Source organism: Cannabis sativa, chromosome 7, assembly GCF_029168945.1.
Source record: "Cannabis sativa cultivar Pink pepper isolate KNU-18-1 chromosome 7, ASM2916894v1, whole genome shotgun sequence".
NCBI lineage: Eukaryota > Viridiplantae > Streptophyta > Magnoliopsida > Rosales > Cannabaceae > Cannabis > Cannabis sativa.
Window position 1 is genome coordinate 22,861,110 of NC_083607.1, and position 18,738 is coordinate 22,879,847.

The 18,738-nt window shown below is 39.6% G+C and overlaps 1 protein-coding gene across 1 annotated transcript; it reads left to right on the plus strand.

Annotated features, from left to right (window-relative positions):
* The first annotated feature begins 1,618 nt into the window (after window positions 1–1,618).
* Window positions 1,619–18,638, plus strand: LOC133039676 (uncharacterized). The gene is made up of 2 exons (XM_061118586.1): window positions 1,619–2,576; window positions 17,832–18,638. The coding sequence occupies exons 1-2, from the start codon at window positions 1,632–1,634 to the stop codon at window positions 18,636–18,638; spliced, it is 1,752 nt and encodes a 583-aa protein (XP_060974569.1). The 5' UTR covers window positions 1,619–1,631.
* Window positions 18,639–18,738: the final 100 nt, after the last annotated feature.

The window sequence follows — 18,738 nt, forward strand, 5'->3', positions numbered from 1 at the left end:
AAGCATATTAGATTTAAATTAAATATATTTCCTTAAAAATAAAAGAAAGTGTGTTGCCTTTAAGTTATTAAAGAGCGGTGTTAATTTTGATCGCTGTCTAACCTGCCTGGCTTATGGATTCGCAGGCTAAGTCCTATTAAATGGACGCCCCGCAAAATACAAGAAGTCAGGGTGGCATGGTTGAGACCGGAGGCGGTCAGGGGAATCCTCAAAATCCTCGTGCTCGCGGCCGTGGCCGTGGCAGAGCTCAGGGTGGTCGCCCTGTAAATCCACCTCAAGCTCCTCCTGACTGGGAGCAAAGATTTGCTGAAATGCAAGAGAGAATTTGTCAGCAAGATGAAGAGATCCAAAGATTGAGGCAGCAGGGTCCTCCTGCCCTGCCTCCTCAAGAAGTTCAGGCCGTTGCAGTTCCAGCGGTGCCAGCAGAACAACCTGTTGTTGGCAACCGTATGGAACCGTTGTACGAAAGATTTTGAAAACAGGCACCTCCAGTATTTCTGGGAGGCCCTGATGTGATGAAAGCCAAGCAATGGCTTTCGATGATTGAGCGTATTCTCAACTTTATGGGAGTGGTTGGAAATGATCGGGTGACCTGCACCACTTTCCAGTTTCAGGAAGATGCCCTCGTGTGGTGGGAATTGATAACCCTCACTCGGGACGTCACGCTGATGACCTGGGAAGAATTTAGGGAGTTATTTAACTCCAAGTATTACAATGAAGCGGTCCGCAGTGCAAAGCGGAAAGAGTTCACTGATCTAGTTCAGACTGAGGGAATGTCAGTCACTGAGTATACAACGAAGTTTGATCGGTTGGCTAAATTGGCAGCAGGAATTGTGCCCACAGACTTCAGTAAGAAAGAATAATATTTAGCGGGTTTGAGTGCAAAAATCCGGCATGATCTGGTTATTACCACTACTGAAGCAACCACGTATGCAGATATGGTTGAGAAGGCTTTGAGAGCCGAGGGTGCAGTAAAATTTCTTCAGGAGCCCCGGGTGACTCCGAGTGTTGGTGGAACCCCCACTATTCCTACTCCTGTTTATGGTAGGGATGGTGGTGACTACACCACTGAGCACAAAAGAAAAGTTGTTCCAGCTTCTGGTGGCTCGGGGCAAAGCAAGCGGTTCCGTGGGAACCAAAGCAGAGGAGGACGCTAGGGTTACTCTTATCCTGAGTGTCCAAGGTGCAAGAAACATCATCCGGGAGAGTGTAACCGGAAGACATGCTTTCTGTGTGGCATGGTGGGGCATTTCAAGAAAGATTGCCCCCAGGCAAAGAAAGAGGAGCCGAAAGCTGAGGTGAAACTAGTTCCTGCTCGTGTGTTTGCCATTACCCAAGCTGATGCTGCAGCCAGTCCTTCTGTTGTGACAGGTCAGCTTCCCGTCAACAACTTGTTATTTACAGTATTATTTGATTCGGGAGCTACACGTACATATGTGGCTACAAGAGTGATTGATCTTTTGGGTAGGCCTTGTGATATTTTAGAAAGAGGGTTTGGAACCCTAATGCCTAGCGGGGAATTGGTTATCTCTAATAGGCGCATTAGGTCTATGCCGATTAGGATCGAAGATAGGGAATTGAGTACTGACCTTATAGAATTGAAATTAACCGAGTTTGATATTATACTGGGAATGGATTTTCTATCCAAGTATTCGACCAGTATAGATTGTAGGCGTAAAATGGTGATTTTTCAGCCGGAAGGTGAAGATCCATTTGTTTATGTTGGATCGGTTCAGGGGTCTCGGATCCCGGTTATTTCTGTGTTGAGAGCTAGGGATTTGCTATGCAATGGTTGTGTAGGATTTCTAGCGGTAGTATTTGACTCCAGCAGACCTGAAACATTTGGGCCTGAGGTAGTCCGGGTGGTGAAAGATTTTCTTGATGTGTTTCCCGAGGAATTGCCGGGATTGCCGCCACAGCGAGAAATTGACTTTGTAATTGATTTGGCACCTGGAGTCGAACCCGTTTCTAAAGCTCCATATAGGATGGCTCCAGCAGAACTCAAGGAGCTTAAGTTGCAACTTCAGGGGATGCTTGATATTGGGTTTATTCGACCCAGTGTATCGCCCTGGGGAGCTCCGGTTCTTTTTGTGAAAAAGAAAGATGGTTCCCTCAGAATGTGTATTGATTATCGGGAACTAAACAAGCTGACGATTAAGAACAAGTACCCGTTGCCCAGGATCGATGATCTGTTCGATCAGCTTCAGGGAAAGACAGTGTTTTCAAAGATTGATTTACGGTCGGGTTATCATCAACTCAGAATTCGGGAGGAGGACATACCGAAGACTGCTTTTAGAACCAGATATGGGCACTATGAGTTTCTGGTAATGTCGTTCGGATTGACTAATGCTCCTGCAGCCTTTATGGATCTCATGAATAGGGTGTTCAAGGATTTCCTCGATAACTGCGTTATAGTGTTTATCGATGACATTCTTGTATACTCTCAGTCAGAAGAGGAGCACGAGCATCATCTTCGAATGGTGTTACAGCGACTTAGGGATCACAAGCTGTATGCCAAGTTCAAAAAGTGTGAATTCTGGTTGTCCGAGGTGTCCTTTCTGGGTCATATTGTTGGGAAAAATGGAATTATGGTTGATCCAAGCAAGATAGAATCAGTGAAGAATTGGCCGAGGCCCAAGTCTGTGACAGAAATTCCAAGTTTTCTCGGGTTAGCAGGGTATTATCGACGTTCTGTCGAAGGATTTTCTAAACTTTCTATGCCCCTAACCGAATTGACCAAGAAAAATCAGAGATTTGTGTGGTCAGATAAGTGTGAATCAAGCTTTCAGGAGTTGAAGCAGCGTTTGATAACAGCTCCGGTGTTAGCTTTGCCATCAGATCAAGAGAAATTTGTTGTATTTTGTGATGCATCCAAACAGGGTCTGGGATGTGTTCTGATGCAAGCTGACAGAGTCATAGCTTATGCCTCTCGTCAACTAAAGGATTATGAGCAGCGTTACCCAACTCATGATTTAGAACTCGCTGCTGTGGTTTTTGCTTTAAAGATTTGGCGACATTATCTTTACGGTGAAAAGTGTGAGATTTATACGGATCATAACAGTCTTAAATACTTTTTCACCCAAAAAGATTTGAATATGAGGCAGAGAAGGTGGTTCGAATTAGTTAAAGACTACGACTGTGAAATACTATATCACCCCGGGAAAGCCAATGTTGTGGCCGACGCTCTGAGCAGAAAAGGTCCCGGTCAAGTGTGTACTACGGTTATGATAGCTCCTCAACTAACCTTGGAAATGGTTAGTGCAGGAATTGAGTTCGTGGTCGGGAAATTACACAATTTAACCCTCCAATCTGATCTGTTGGAGAGAATCAGAAAGACACAACTGGAAGATCCCGAGCTAGTTAAAGTTCGAGATGGAGTAGTGGCTGGTCGGCCTAGAGGTTTTTCAATCTCGAGCAGTGGAATGTTGTTATATAAAGCTCGAGTTTGTGTTCCTAGTGTTGATGAGCTTAAGAAAGAGATACTTGATGAAGCTCACACCACGCCTTATTCGTTGCATCCAGGAACCACCAAGATGTATCAGGATTTGAAACCCTACTTCTGGTGGTATGGGATGAAAAGAGATGTAGTGGACTATGTGTCCAAGTGTTTAACCTGCCAGCAGATTAAGGCTGAACATCAGAGACCGGCAGGGTTATTGCAACCTTTAGTCCTTCCAGAATGGAAGTGGGAGGACATCGCAATGGACTTTGTAACTGGTTTACCTAGAACTACAGGGATGTATGATTCTGTATGGGTCATTGTGGATAGATTTACAAAGTCGGCTCACTTTCTACCAGTGAAAGTTACCTATTCAGTGGATCAGTATGTTGAATTGTATGTGAAGGAGATAGTTCGTCTCCATGGAGCCCCTAAATCTATTGTATCAGATAGGGATCCAAAGTTCACATCGAAGTTTTGGGTGAGTCTTCAGAAAGCTATGGGTACCAAGTTAAAGTTTAGTACAGCTTTTCACCCTCAGACTGATGGTCAGTCAGAAAGAACTATCCAGATTTTGGAAGACCTACTGCGAGCCTGTGTCATGGACTTTGAGGGTTCATGGAGTAAGTACTTGCCTTTAATTGAATTCTCCTACAACAACAGCTACCAAAGTACAATAGGGATGGCTCCCTATGAGATGTTATATGGTAGAAAATGTCGTTCTCCTATTCATTGGGACGAGACAGGAGAAAGGAAGTACCTGGGTCCAGAGTTGGTGCAAAAGACCAATGAAGCTATTGATAAGATCAAGGCTCGGATGCTTGCTTCTCAAAGCAGGCAGAAAAGTTATGCTGATCCGAAGCGCAGAGATGTTACATTTCAGGCAGGGGAACATGTTTTCCTGCGTGTTTCACCAATGAAGGGTATTAGGCGCTTCGGGAAGAAGGGTAAGTTAAGCCCTAGGTTCATTGGGCCATTTCAGATACTCAAGAAGGTCGGGCAGGTAGCGTATCGGCTAGCCTTACCACCAGCATTATCAGCTGTTCATGACGTATTTCACATCTCTATGTTAAGGAAATACGTGTCAGACCCGACTCATGTCTTGAGTTATGAAGCCCTTGAACTACAACCAGACTTATCCTATGAAGAGCAACCTGTTCAGATTTTGGATAGAAAAGAAAAAGTTCTTCGTAACAAGACTATTGCACTGGTTAAAGTGCTTTGGAGGAACAGTAAGGTGGAAGAAGCCACCTGGGAATTGGAGTCAGATATGAGGACTCAACATCCAGAGCTATTCAGGTTAGATTTCGGGGACGAAATCCTATTAACGGGGGGATAATTGTAATGACCGCTCTAGTAATGTGGATTAGTAAAGGCAATTAGCACTAATTTTTATTATTTTATTATTATTTGTGAATTAATTTATTTGTGGACCCCAATATTTAGAAATAAATATTAGAGTTGTAATTTCTCAATTCTGGAGATTTTATTAAACTCTAGGGGTATTGTTTAGCTTATATGTGAAATATGTTAATTTTGTAATTTTTGCTCGGCGACAACGGAAAATGCTATGGATGGCTAGATAATCACATGAGTAAGCTTAGAACCCTATTTTATAGTGGGGAATGTTTTAGAGAAAATTAATTATCGGGATTGAGCGGGGTTATGGATTTTGACCATTTTACCCCTAGCTTTAGAAATACCCTAGTTTTAAGTCTAAGGGCATTTTGGTCTTTTTTTTATGGATGAGTGAGGTGGCTGCCCATGTAATTGACACCTAGCACTTGACTTTTCAGCCATGAATTAATTAAGAAAAAAATCAATTGATTTGAGGGAAAAATCAAAGAAAACCAAAATCTAGAGAACTCTCTCTCTTTCTCTCTTTTCTCTTTCGGCTGGGGCTTGATCAAGGGGGGAAGGGCTATTAATTCTTGGAGTTTCCAGCAAAGGAAGCTTGGAAGATTCAAGTTGAGGTAAGCCCTAAAGAAACCTTTCTTAATTTCCAAGTTTTAAAGTTAGGTTGAATTGGTGATTTGTAATTTAGGGGCTGTTAAGGTTTGATGTGTTTAGGATTCGAATTATAGCGTTAGTTTGAGTTGATTGAAGTTCCTAGCAGCTGATTTTATTGCTTGAGTATGGTTTTAAGCAAGCTTGAGTTTTGAAACTCAAGCTTTGAGCTTTAATGGCATAAATTGAATTATTTGTTTGTTCTGTGATTTGTTGATTGGAATTGGATGTTTATACATTGTATAGGTATACTGGAGAGTTTGGTAAAGTTTGGGATTGAATTGAATCAAGGGGGATGAATTTTGGTTCCCAGCAGTAGAACCGGAATTCCGGTTCTGGGTGGTCTGTACCAACCGGTCGACCGGTTGGTGACCCAGAACCGGGATGCCGGTTGGGAACCGGTCTACCTGTTGGGGGAATTTTCAGAACCCTAGTTTTGGCCAATTTTGAGATATTTAGGGTATTGCCATGAGGTTTATCGATAGGGGAACTTTTAGTTTCAAGTTTTAAGTCCCGAAAAGTTATTTAGCGAGTCACTCATCTGTATTACTATTATTGTGATTAGGGCATCCATCTAGCACGTGAATTCCGTTCAGGTCGGCCAGCACACTTGAATTCGGAAAACAGGTAAGAACTGTGTATAATGTATGATGTGATTATCTGAATGTGTGTATATGTGTTTATATATGCATGCTTGAATTATGTTAAACACTACCAACACTTGTATGAATAAGTTATAGAGTGTATAGGTACAGTGATTGTTGTCAATGTGAGTACGATACAGTGATACCAACACAAGCATAGTAAAATGCTAAGGTGTGTGGTACATCACTCAGTGTTACTCAGTGATCGGGATAGACCCTACCAACACTTGTACAGTGAGGTACGATGTGTATGTGGTATAGTGGTTGTACCCTGGTAATGAACGTTCATACTCATCTGTTAAGCTCTGTAAATAGGTGTATGGGCGCCTATTTACAGGTCGGAAATTATATGGTATGTTATATGCATTTCTTACTGAGTCTGTTGACTCACGCTTCGCTTCCATGTGTAGGTAAAGGAAAGGCGAAGGCTGAACAGGAATGAACCTGAGCTCGGGTGAGATTGTACATGTCAAGCGGCGCGACCTGGAGTGTTCGGTCTCGGGACATCTGGGAGTTGTATTTTGAAAGTCGTTGTGCGACCCAGAACTTGTGTATTTTGAATGTAAAGTTTAAACAGTAAATTTTTAAAAGTTTGAAATCGGGATCCCGGGATTTGTAAATATTATATTATATTACAAAGTTTAATATTTAAAGCAAAAGTTTTAATTTGACACGTTTTTCGAGAAATTTCTTTGATTAGCAAAGATTGCACAATAATTGAAAAAGCACTGTAGCGTGCCTTAGCATTAGGGCGTTACAGGCAGGGCTCGTGGTCGGGGTGATGAGAACCTGCCACAGGCTGCCCAGGCTCCCCAAGCCGATCAGGGAGCCCAGAATTGGGAGGTTAGGTTTGCTGAAATGCAAGCTAGAATTGAGGAGCAAGACTTAGAGATTCAGAGATTGAGCCAGCAGGGGGCTCCTGCAGTGCCTGTGCCACAAGTTTCAGTGGCACCCGCCCCTGCTGCTCAGGCCAAAATTGTTGTGGCGGCCAACAGAATGGAACCTTTGTATGAAAGGTTTCGGAAGCAAGCACCTCCGGTCTTTCTGGGAGGTCTAGATGTGATGAAGGTCGAACAGTGGTTAACGGTGATCACCAAAATTCTGAATTTTATGGGTGTCACCGGGAATGACAGAGTGGTATGTGCCACCTTCCAGTTCCAGGAAGACGCTCTTGTCTGGTGGGACATGGTGTCTCAGATCCATGACGTCACTACTTTGACCTGGGAAAGGTTCCAGGAACTCTTCAATGCCAAGTATTATAACGAGGCGGTCAGAAGCGCCAAGAGGAAAGAGTTCACCCACCTGACCCAGCGGGAGAATATGAGCGTGACTGAATATACTACTCAGTTCGACCGGTTGGCGAGGTTAGCCTCAGGTATAGTGCCACCCGACTTTAGCAAGAAAGAGAAGTACCTGGACGGGTTAAATGCAAAGATTAAGCATGATTTGATGATCACCACTGACGACAAGACCACCTATGCTGATATGGTGGAGAAGGCACTGCGAGCTGAGGGCGCAGTTGGGTGTATGTCGGAGACAGCTAGTACTCCGGCGAGTGGCGGGGCTCCTACCCCTCCTGCATCAGGCTTTAGCAAGGGGAGTAGTGGTTCGGCCATGGACCAAAAGAGGAGAGCAATCCACTGCATCCGGAGGCTCGAGTCAGAACAAGAGGTTCTGGGGGAACCAGAATAGAGGTAGTTGTCCTAGTGGTGCAGAGACCCGGTTCTCCTATCCCGAGTGCCCCAACTGCAAAAGGCACCATCGGGGTGAATGGAAAGGTCAGGGATGCTTTCACTGTGGCATGCCCGGACACTTCAAGAGGGATTGTCCCCAGCTCCAAGAAGAGGCACCGAGGGCTCCAGCGATACCCACTCCAGCTAGGGTGTTCGCCATCACTCAGGCTGATGCAGATGCCAGCCCCTCAGCTGTAACAGGTCAGCTTTCAGTTAATAACTCGTATTTCTCAGTGCTGTTTGATTCTGGGGCTACACATTCTTATGTGGCAGCCAGAATCTTTAGTATATTGGATAGACCGTATGATAGATATGAATCAGGGTTTGGAACCCTATTACCTGGCGGAGAGTTAGTTATCTCCAAAAGGTGGATTACGTCTATGCCGATCAGGATAGATGATAGAGAGTTAAGTGCTGACTTGATAGAGATGAGCCTAGTAGAGTTCGATATTATTTTAGGAATGGATTTCCTATTTAAATATTCAGCGAGTATTGATTGCAAAAGGAAGATGGTGATCTTCCAACCGGAAAGTGACGAACCATTTGTGTTTGTTGGTTCAGTTCGGGGATCTCGGATCCCAGTGATTTAGGCCATGTCAGCTAGAGAATTATTGCATGGTGGATGCTTAGGGTTTCTGGCCGTGGTGGTGGACACCACTAGGCCAGATACCATTCGGCCAGACACCACCTCAGCGTGAGATTGACTATGTAATAGATTTGGCGCCAAGGGTGGAACCGGTTTCCAAGGCTCCATATAGAATGGCTCCAGCTGAACTTAAGGAATTAAAGATTCAGCTCCAGGGATTGCTTGACATAGGGTTTATTCGGCCTAGTGTGTCACCCTGGGGAGCCCCGGTTTTATTCGTCAAGAAGAAAGATGGAACTATGAGGATGTGCATCGATTACAGAGAATTGAACAAGCTAACACTGAAGAATAAATATCCATTACCTAGGATTGATGATTTGTTCGATCAGCTTCAGGGGAAGACGGTCTTTTCTAAGATTGATCTCCGTTCGGGTTATCATCAGTTGAAAATCCGAGAGGAGGACATTCCGAAGACGGCTTTCCGTACAAGGTATGGACATTATGAATTTCTGGTTATGTCGTTTGGACTAACCAATGCTCCTGCAGCATTCATGGATTTGATGAATAGAGTATTCAAGGATTTCCTCGATATCTGTGTGACTGTGTTTATCGACGACATCCTTGTGTACTCTCAGTCAGAAGAGGAGCATGAGTTAAATCTTCATATGGTATTGCAACGGCTTCGGTAACACAAGCTGTATGCCAAATTCAAGAAATGCGAATTTTGGCTATCTCAGGTGTCCTTCTTAGGGCACATTGTGAGCAAAGATGGGATCAAGGTGGATCCCGGGAAGATAGAATCCGTCAGGGATTGGCCGAGACCAAAGACAGTGACAGAGATTAGAAGCTTCTTGGGTTTAGCTGGGTACTATCGTAGGTTCGTGGAAGGGTTTTCTAAAATTTCAACACCGTTAACCAAACTTACAAAGAAGAATCAGCGGTTTGTCTGGTCAGACAAATGCGAAGCTAGTTTTCAGGAGCTGAATCAGAGGTTGATTACCGCTCCAGTGCTAGCTTTGCCTTCAGACAACGAGAAATTCGTAGTTTATTGCGATGCATCCAGAGAGGGTCTGGGGTGTGGGCTGATGCAAGCCGATCGGGTCATCCCTTATGCCTCTCGTCAGTTAAAGGATTATGAACAGCGATACCCAACTCATGATCTAGAGTTTGCCGCGCTGGTTTTTGGATTGAAGATCTGGCGGCATTACCTTTATGGAGAAAGGTGTGAAATCTATACCGACCATAAAAGTCTCAAGTACTTCTTTACTCAGAAAGATTTGAACATGAGACAAAGGCGTTGGTTAGAATTAGTGAAAGATTACGACTGTGAGATTCTCTATCACCCTGGGAAGGCCAATGTAGTTGCCGATGCACTGAGCAAGAAGGGTCCCGGGCAGGTAGCTAGCATGGTTCAGATTTCACCTAAGCTAGCAGAGGATATGGTTAGATCCAGCATTGAGTTTGTGTTAGGTCAGCTTCACAACTTAACGCTACAATCTGATCTGTTGGAAAGAATTAATGCCGCTCAGATGACCGATCTAGAGTTAGTGAAAATCAAATAGGAGGTTTTGGATGGTCAAGCCAGGAATTTTTCAGTGTCAGACAACAGGATGCTTCTGTATAAAGCTAGGGTTTGTGTTCCGAATAGTGTGGAACTCAGGAATGAGGTCTTTGAGGAGGCTCATTCTACCCCGTATTCTCTGCATCCCGGCACCACTAAGATGTACCAAGATCTTAAACCGTACTTCTGATGGAGCGGTATGAAGAAGAATTTGGTAGAATTCGTATCGAGATGCCTCACTTGTCAGCAGATTAAGGCTGAACATCAGAGACCAGCACGGTTGTTGCAGCCTCTAACCCTACCTGAATGGAAGTGGGAAGATATCACGATGGATTTCATGGTTGGGTTACCTAAAACCACGGGTTTGTTTGATTTCATCTGGGTAGTGGTGGATCGATTCACGCAATCTGCTCATTTTCTGCCTGTTAGAGCAACATTTACAGTGGATCAGTTGGCAGAATTGTATGTTAGAGAGATTGTAAGACTTCATGGGGTACCGAAGTCTATAGTTTTGGATAAGGAACCGAAGTTCACCTCCAAGTTTTGGCAGAGTTTGCAACGAGCAATGGGTACAAAACTGAAATTTAGTACAGCATTCCATCCTCAGACAGATGGTCAGTCTGAAAGGACAATTCAGATATTGGAGGACATGTTGCGAGCCTGTGTTATGGATTTTGAAGGCTCTTGGAATAAATATCTACCGTTGATAGAATTTTCTTACAACAACAGTTATCAGAGTACGATAGGGATGGCTCCCTATGAACTGTTATATGGTAGGAAATGTAGATCTCCCATCCACTGGGATGAGACAGGGGAGAGAAAGTACTTAGGTCCCGAGTCAGTGCAACGGACCAATGAGGCAATAGAGAAAATAAAAGCTAGAATGCTTACTTCACAGAGTAGACAGAAGAGTTACGCAGATCCGAAACGCAGAGATGTTGAGTTCCAAGTAGGGGACCATGTGTTTTTACGAGTGTCTCTAATGAAGGGGATCAAACGTTTCGGGAAAAGAGGCAAGTTATGCCCTAGATTTACAGGACCTTTCGAGATTCTCGAGAAGATAGGTCAAGTGGCATACCGATTAGCATTGCCTCAAGCTTTATCAGCAGTTCAGAACATATTCCATGTCTTGATGTTGAGAAAATACGTTTCAGATCCCTCTCATATACTCAGTTATGAGAGCCTAGAACTGCAGCCAGATATGTCTTATGAGGAACAGCCAGTGAAGATCCAGGATAGAAAGGATAAAATCCTTCAGAATAAGACCATAGCATTGGTCAAAGTTCTCTGGAGAAACAGTAAGGTGGAGGAAGCCACTTGGGAGCTAGAGTCAGATATGAGAGCTCAATATCCTGAGTTATTCAGGTTAGATTTCGGGGACAAAATCCTTTTAAGGGGGGGATAGTTGTAAAGACCGCTTAGTTTCATTTGGAAATTAGCAATTAATCATGTTTAATTATGAGATTATTTATATCTATTTAAATAATTATTTATACTGTTATTATTGAATTCTGAAATGCATTTTATGTCATTTAGTAGTTTTCATAATTTTGCATTTCCGGTGCCCGGTAACATGGAACTCGGTGTTTGGCTCAGTAAAATCACAATTTAGTATGTTAGTAGTTTGGGACGGTTTATTAGACATTGGGAATGTCAGGAATGGGTTTTGAAAATTCCTAGAACCGGAATTCCGGTTGGGCAACCGGTCTACCGGTTGGAGAAATTTCAAAAACCCTAGATTTCCTCGTTTTTATGTTATTTGGTGTATTGCCATGCTTTTTATCGATAGGGAAACTTTTAGTTCCTAGTTTAAGTCCCCGGGAAGTGATTTAGCGTATCACTTATAGTGTTGTGATTTTTATTGTTTAGGAGCATGTAATCCGCCGCGCAGATAGTTCCAGTCAGGTTGACCGGCACACCTGAATTCGGAATTGAGGTAAGATTAGTATAACAGTATGCATATGTAGATTACATGTTTAGCGTGCATGTTAGGAAGCCTGTTAGATTACATTAGATATGTATGTTGGCTTCAAACCATTCGACTATGTCACATCGGTATAGGCTGGAGTATGACCAGTATGACCGAGTATAGGCTGACACTGTATCACATCGGCACAGGCTAGAGTATGACTAGCAGCTGGAGTATGACCAGTGTGCCGAGTAAAGGCTGATACTTAGGTTGGTGGTTCTGTACTATTTGACGTATCACATCGGTACAGGCTAGAGTATGACTAGCAGCTGGAGTATGACCAGTTCGACCGAGTATAGGCTGATACCGTAACACATCGGTACAGCCGGAGTATGACCAAGAAATCGGAGTATGACCAGTTCGACCGAGTATAGGCTGTTACTTGTCAATAGTACCGTCCCTATGAACGTTCTGGACTCAGTATCGTGTTGGACACGGCAGTTAGGGTTATGGTCAGGGGTATGGGCGTCTGATCATGACCGGGATTTATGTATGAGTATTATTATGCTTTTCTTACTGAGTCTGTCGACTCACAGTGCTATGTTTATGTGTAGGTAAGGGCAAGGCCAGAGCTGATGGACCGTGAGCGAGCCGGTGAAGATTGTACATGTCGGGGCGGTTAGGCCTAGAGCGTACGATCATCGGGACAGTGAGACTATTTTTGTAATTAGTCGCTAGGCGACAAGTATTTTGTATAGACAGTAAACTTTTGTAAATGGTTTTGTAATCGGGATCCCGAGTATTTTGTATAAATATTTTACAAGTTTAATTAAAAAGCAAAAATTTTAATTAATCACGTTTTCCATAAACCTCGTTGATTAGCAACGAGCTGCACAGTATGTTTAAAAATCACGTAATACGCCTATGCCAGTTAGGGTCTTACAAATTTAATAAAATAAACTAATTTTAAAATAGATTTGGTTAGATAATTATTATTTTAGGAGTGAAATTGTAATATCCAGTTTAAAATAGTATTTAATTTTTTTGTTGGATATTAATTGTGAGAGGATAATTATCTCATTTATTTGTGTTGTTAGTGAGTTGATATTATTGCTTAGAGTAGTTGTACCAATTCTCTAACGAAAGTGAAAGTTGTATTAATTACGAAAGTAAAATATTATGATATTTTCATAAGTAGGTAATCGTTTAATTAAAGCCCGATATGAAAGTCCATTAAGTTTTTATAATATATTTATTAGATTTAATTAATTGTATAAGTGGTATTAAATAATATTATTATTTGATTAATTTTAGAAAAATCGTAAGTTTATAAAAATTTGCATTCCAGTGGCGTTGGAAAGATAATTCAAAGATCTATAAATTTTGTAAAAATAACTATATCATAATTCGTAATTTTTCTAGGTCAAAACTAACCCCTAAAGTTACGAGATTTAGAGCTTACAATTTAAATTTAAAAGTAAGATATTTGTTTATTTAATAATTTATCATATTATTATTGCTATTATGTTAATATTATTATTATTCATAAAACTAAACCTAATAAGAGTCAGAATAGTATAGGTTTCATTAACCCTAAAATTTATATCGTTCTATTCTTCCAACCTATCTGAGCAACACTAACCCTAAAATTTTCAAATCATCTTTCCATTACATCCTTAGCTAAATCTATACCACTCTTCACTCTCATCTTTGATCACCATTATCTTATGTCTATCGATCCAAGCAGCTTGATGTATTTGAGGTAGTAGTGACGAGATAATAAGTTTAAGCAGCGGGATTGGAGGTAAGGAAATTAGATAGTTTTGTTTGTGTTTATTTGCATAAATTTAAATTCTTTATGTATTGGAATATGGTTTATGCTTTGTTATTATGAATATGTATGTTGTACTGAGAATGTGTGGTATGGACACAATATGAGTTTATGAATTGATATACTGATTAGGGTTGTTTTGACTTGTATATGTTGTATGTTGCATTCATATATTGTGTGTTGTATACTGCAAGTTGTATGCTAACGTCTCAGGTAAAGTGAGGGACCATGGTGGGGTATGATACGGGGTAAGGCCGTTGAATGTAGAGATACCCTACCCTGCATTTTTCTGAGTCGTGTATGAGATTATTATGGTGGGGTATGATACGGGATAAGGCCACAGAATGTAGAGATACCCTACCCTACATTTGTTCGATTTGTGTATGACATTATTATGGTAAGGTATGATACAACGACAATGTTGTTCAATATATAGAGATACCTTATTCCATAGCAATGGTAGGGCTAAATGTGCCCAGGTTATTGTAGGGTTAGTTAAGCCTATGTTGTGTATGGAGTGGCTATGACACGCCACATTATGGTAAAGACATTATATGAATGAAATAATTATTATATGTTATTGCTATGATTGTGCTATGAGTATAATGTCAGGGTTGTGATCCCTACATATATGTAATGGTTTCGTTTAGTAAAAATATATGGTATATGATATAGCTTTCCATACCTAGAGTTATTTATGTTAAAATGATGAGCTAAGGTATATAATATTGTTAAGACTGGATACATTAATATTATAAAGAATCGTATTAATGTGAATTTTAAGATATGTTTAGTGTGTTGAATGCTATTGTATGTTAAGCATTTCTTTACTGGGCTTTTAGCTCACCCCCTTACTTTCCCCCTACAGGCAATAGATAGGGAACATTGAATGTAAGTTTGATGAGATGGGTCAGTTCTGGTATGTATACTGCGAGGGGCTATGGACGAGCAAACGGTCTAGAACGCTGATGGAGCCTTGGTTTTATTTTTTTATAGTAAAGTAATCTGAGCTCAGTGGGATGTTACAAATTTATTTATTTAATTTTTTTTTTGCACTCAACTACTTATTTTGTTTTTAATATGACTGATCATTCACCTTTTTGCATATTTATTGTAAAACCCATTGTGTATTTCCAAATAGCTTTGAATCTTTTTAATTAATGCACCAAAATTAGTATTTGTAAAATAAGGCAAACTATTAGGGCGTTACAAAAATAATAAATAAATAACAATTACCATAATTATATGTCAAAATATCTAAATTAAGCAATGTTCAAACTTCTACAAAAATATCTAAGTTATTAAAATATTTAAGATATGATTTATAAATTTCCAATAAGGAAAAAAAATGATATATATAGAATAATATCATTTTTAAACATATAATTTATAAATAATTAAATATTTAATAAAATAACAAACTTTTGAATTTTAAAATATTATGGTAAGTATATCTATAAAAATATCTATGTTAATTTCAAATTTATTAATTATTTAATTTGTCATATAAGATAATTTTAATATAATATATTAAATTAAAAGACAAAGTTATCTTTTAATTTAAAATATCTTAAATATCAAAATTTCTAATCTTATAATTAAATAATATATAAATATTAAAGAAGTTAACAAATTCTTAAATCTGACCATCATAGGAAATATTTAAAATTGGAAATATTCCAAAATGGAAATATTTAAAATTGGAAAAAAATTCCAAATTGAAAATATTTTAAAAGTGGAAATATTTTAAATTGGAAAAATAAATTTTGGGAAACAATCCCATAAAAAAAATTGGATTTTTGGGGAAAAAACCCAAAAAATCGCACTTGAAAGAATGCAGCCCAAGAGGCTGCACGCAGCCTCCTACGCGCGCGGAGAAGGAGTGAGGCGCCGAGAAACGTCAGCGTTTGCAGGGTCCCTGACCGAGAAAGCTCGGTCAGCTGTAGGGTGATGGGCGCGCGCGTGTGCCTAGCTCGTCCGAGTGCCTGGTGCACTCGATGCACCCACTCGACAGCCATGGCACCTAAATTTCAAAAATTCATAACTTTTCCAATTTTTATCGAAATTGAGTTCCGTAAAAAACAAAATTGCTTAATTTTTCACAAGAAATGCAAATAAAATATTTTCAAAAATAGAAAAAATACTTTTCATTGAAGAATTCGTACAACACAAACTTTCATCACATAAGCACATAAACCAACATGAAACCATCCAAATCAACACAAAACATATAAAACATTATTTTAATTCATATTACATGAAAGTAAATCATTACCATGGCTCTGGTGCCAGTTGTTGGAAATATTTTACCAGGATCTAGATTTACTACCAAGTATGTTTGATTAACATCCTAATATGAATTCTAAAACAATAAAATAAACACATATGAGTTCAAGAAAACCTTACATTGGGTGCAGCGGAATATTGTGACTCCTTCCATTCAGATCTCTAGCCCATGATTCCTTTCTGTAGCAGAGCAAAATCAAGATCTGAATCTGGATCTCCTTCTCTCCTTCTTTGATGTTGATTTTCTATAGTCTTACATACTATGATTGAGGTACCACTTGATGTGTGTAGGCACTACTCTATCACTCAAGGAATTTCGAAATCTAGAGAGGAAAAGAGAGAGAAAGTGGCGTGTAGGCTTTTTCTGAAGGAAACAATGTGCAAAGTTATAAGTTTGCTGAAGCTAATACTTTCTATTTATAAAATGCTATCTAGGTTTAGGTTAGAATTGTATGGCATTAAAATAATGAAAAAAATAAATGGCAAAGGCTTTGAATAGTGGGCGGTCATATAAGGAAATTGGGTCTTACTTTGCAACTTTCCCATTTTGTTATTTTTCATTCCCATTTTCTCAAAAATGCCAATTTTCCAATTTAACCATTTAAATGCCAATTCTAATTATTTAATAACTTAAATATAATTATTAAATAATATTGTCATTTAATATATTTATTAATTAAGACATATAAAGTCTCTTAATTAATAAATAAACCTAGAATCTCTTTTCTTTATAATTTCTCCCTTGGTTAGTGAAAATTCATAAAGTAGACATAGTCTAACTTTAGAATCATAATTGATTAATTAAAATCAATTAACTGAGTCTTACAAGCAGTATGATCTCAACTACTATGGGGACCATGGGCCTATATTTCCGAGCTTCCAATAAGTCGAACCGAATTTACCAAGTAAATTCCCTAACTTATTAATTCCTTATTGAATCCACACTTAGAACTTGGAATTGCACTCTCAGTCATATAGAACGCTCTATATGTTACAAGATATAGATACGTCATTAGTTATCCATTGTTATAATCCTAATTTGATCAACGACCTTCTAATAAATGATCTACATTGAATAGGCACTAAGCTATAGTTACACCTTCAATGTATTTTATCCTTAAAACACTTAGCTCCGTATAAATGATATTTCAGCGAAGTGAAATGAGATCTCCACCATTTATCTCTGTTTAGCCAAGCTCGAAGGATATCATCGTTTCACTTCTAAATTCCTATAGAAGTTATAGACTCCATATTTATGTTAGCGCTCCCACTCAATTATACTCTCATGTTCCCAAAATGTACGTATCACCCTGACCCAAAAGTAGGCTTAACTAACAAATCAAAGAACATGTATAGTACTCTTGATATCTAACCTAACCATATCAGGATTAAGATCATTTGATCTAGGATAAATGAGTGATATTTAATTGAATAGATATTACGGTAATTTTTAATATATCTAATCAAAGTTTAATATCGGTCCCTTCCGATGTATACTCCATACATCCGATACTGGTTAACTTTGCCAATGTCCTGGAAAGGACATAACACTTTTCCAAGGTGTAACAATACCTATCGCTGATTATACCATGTCAGTCTAAATCCAGTGTTCTGACAAATCAGGGAATAAACTTTTGAACATATAATTAAGATTATATTCCACTGTGCTGACAACACAATAATCATTAACAAATTCATATATTCTGGACTTAAATAGAATTCATACATTAGATACATAATCATGAAATAAATCATGTGAACCTTGCAACATAAAATGTTATTTCTGATCTTTATTAATAAGTAAATCTGATTATATTGAAATGGGTTTTATTTAGGTCACAAAACCCAACAGGGAGGCCTACATTCAAGCACCAAAGAATTTACTCTCCTTTTTGCAACAAAAAGCTAAGATTAGCTGGGTTAAGGTGGGAGATGACAACACTACTTTTTTTCATGCCAGTATCAAGGATAGGAGGAGGCAGAATAAAATACTCTCTATTGAATCCAAAGAGGGTATAAGGTATGAAGATCCAGAGCAAGTGACCAAAGCCTTTCTAGAGTTTTACAAAAGCCTCCTAGGGAAGAAAATGGAGAATAGGAAGAATGTTAAGAAATCCATCATGAGCCAAGGACCATTGGTAACAAGCAATCAGGCAGAGTTGTTGACTAGAGACATCACTAAAGAGGAAGTTAAAGGAGCTTTATTTGGGATTCCTGGATCTAAGGCCCCTGGGCAAGATGGCTACTCAAACTTTTTCTTCCAGGACAACTGGGAAACTATAGGAAAGGAACTTTATGCAGCTGTGGCATCCTCTCTCCAAACTTGCCAGATTCTTAAAGAGATAAACTCTACTGTAATCACTCTTCTCCCGAAGATGAAATGTCCAAACACGGTGAGTGACTATAGACCTATTGCGTGTTGTAATGTCATCCACACGGTAGCAACAAAGGTGATTTGCACTAGGCTAAAACAGATACTACCTAATCTAATTGCTCCGAACCAAGGAGGGTTTGTCTCTAGGAGATTCATTGCTCACAATATTATATGTCAAGCCTTAATCAGGCATTTTGGGAAGAAAACCACCAAACCAGGATGTGTGATTAAGCTTGACATTCAGAAGGCATATGATACACTTGATTGAGATTACTTGGAGGAAATCTTGCAAGCTTTTTTGTTTCCTAATCAGCTCATTAAGCTCATAATGAATTGTGTCAGAACTCCAAGATATTCCTTCATGTTCA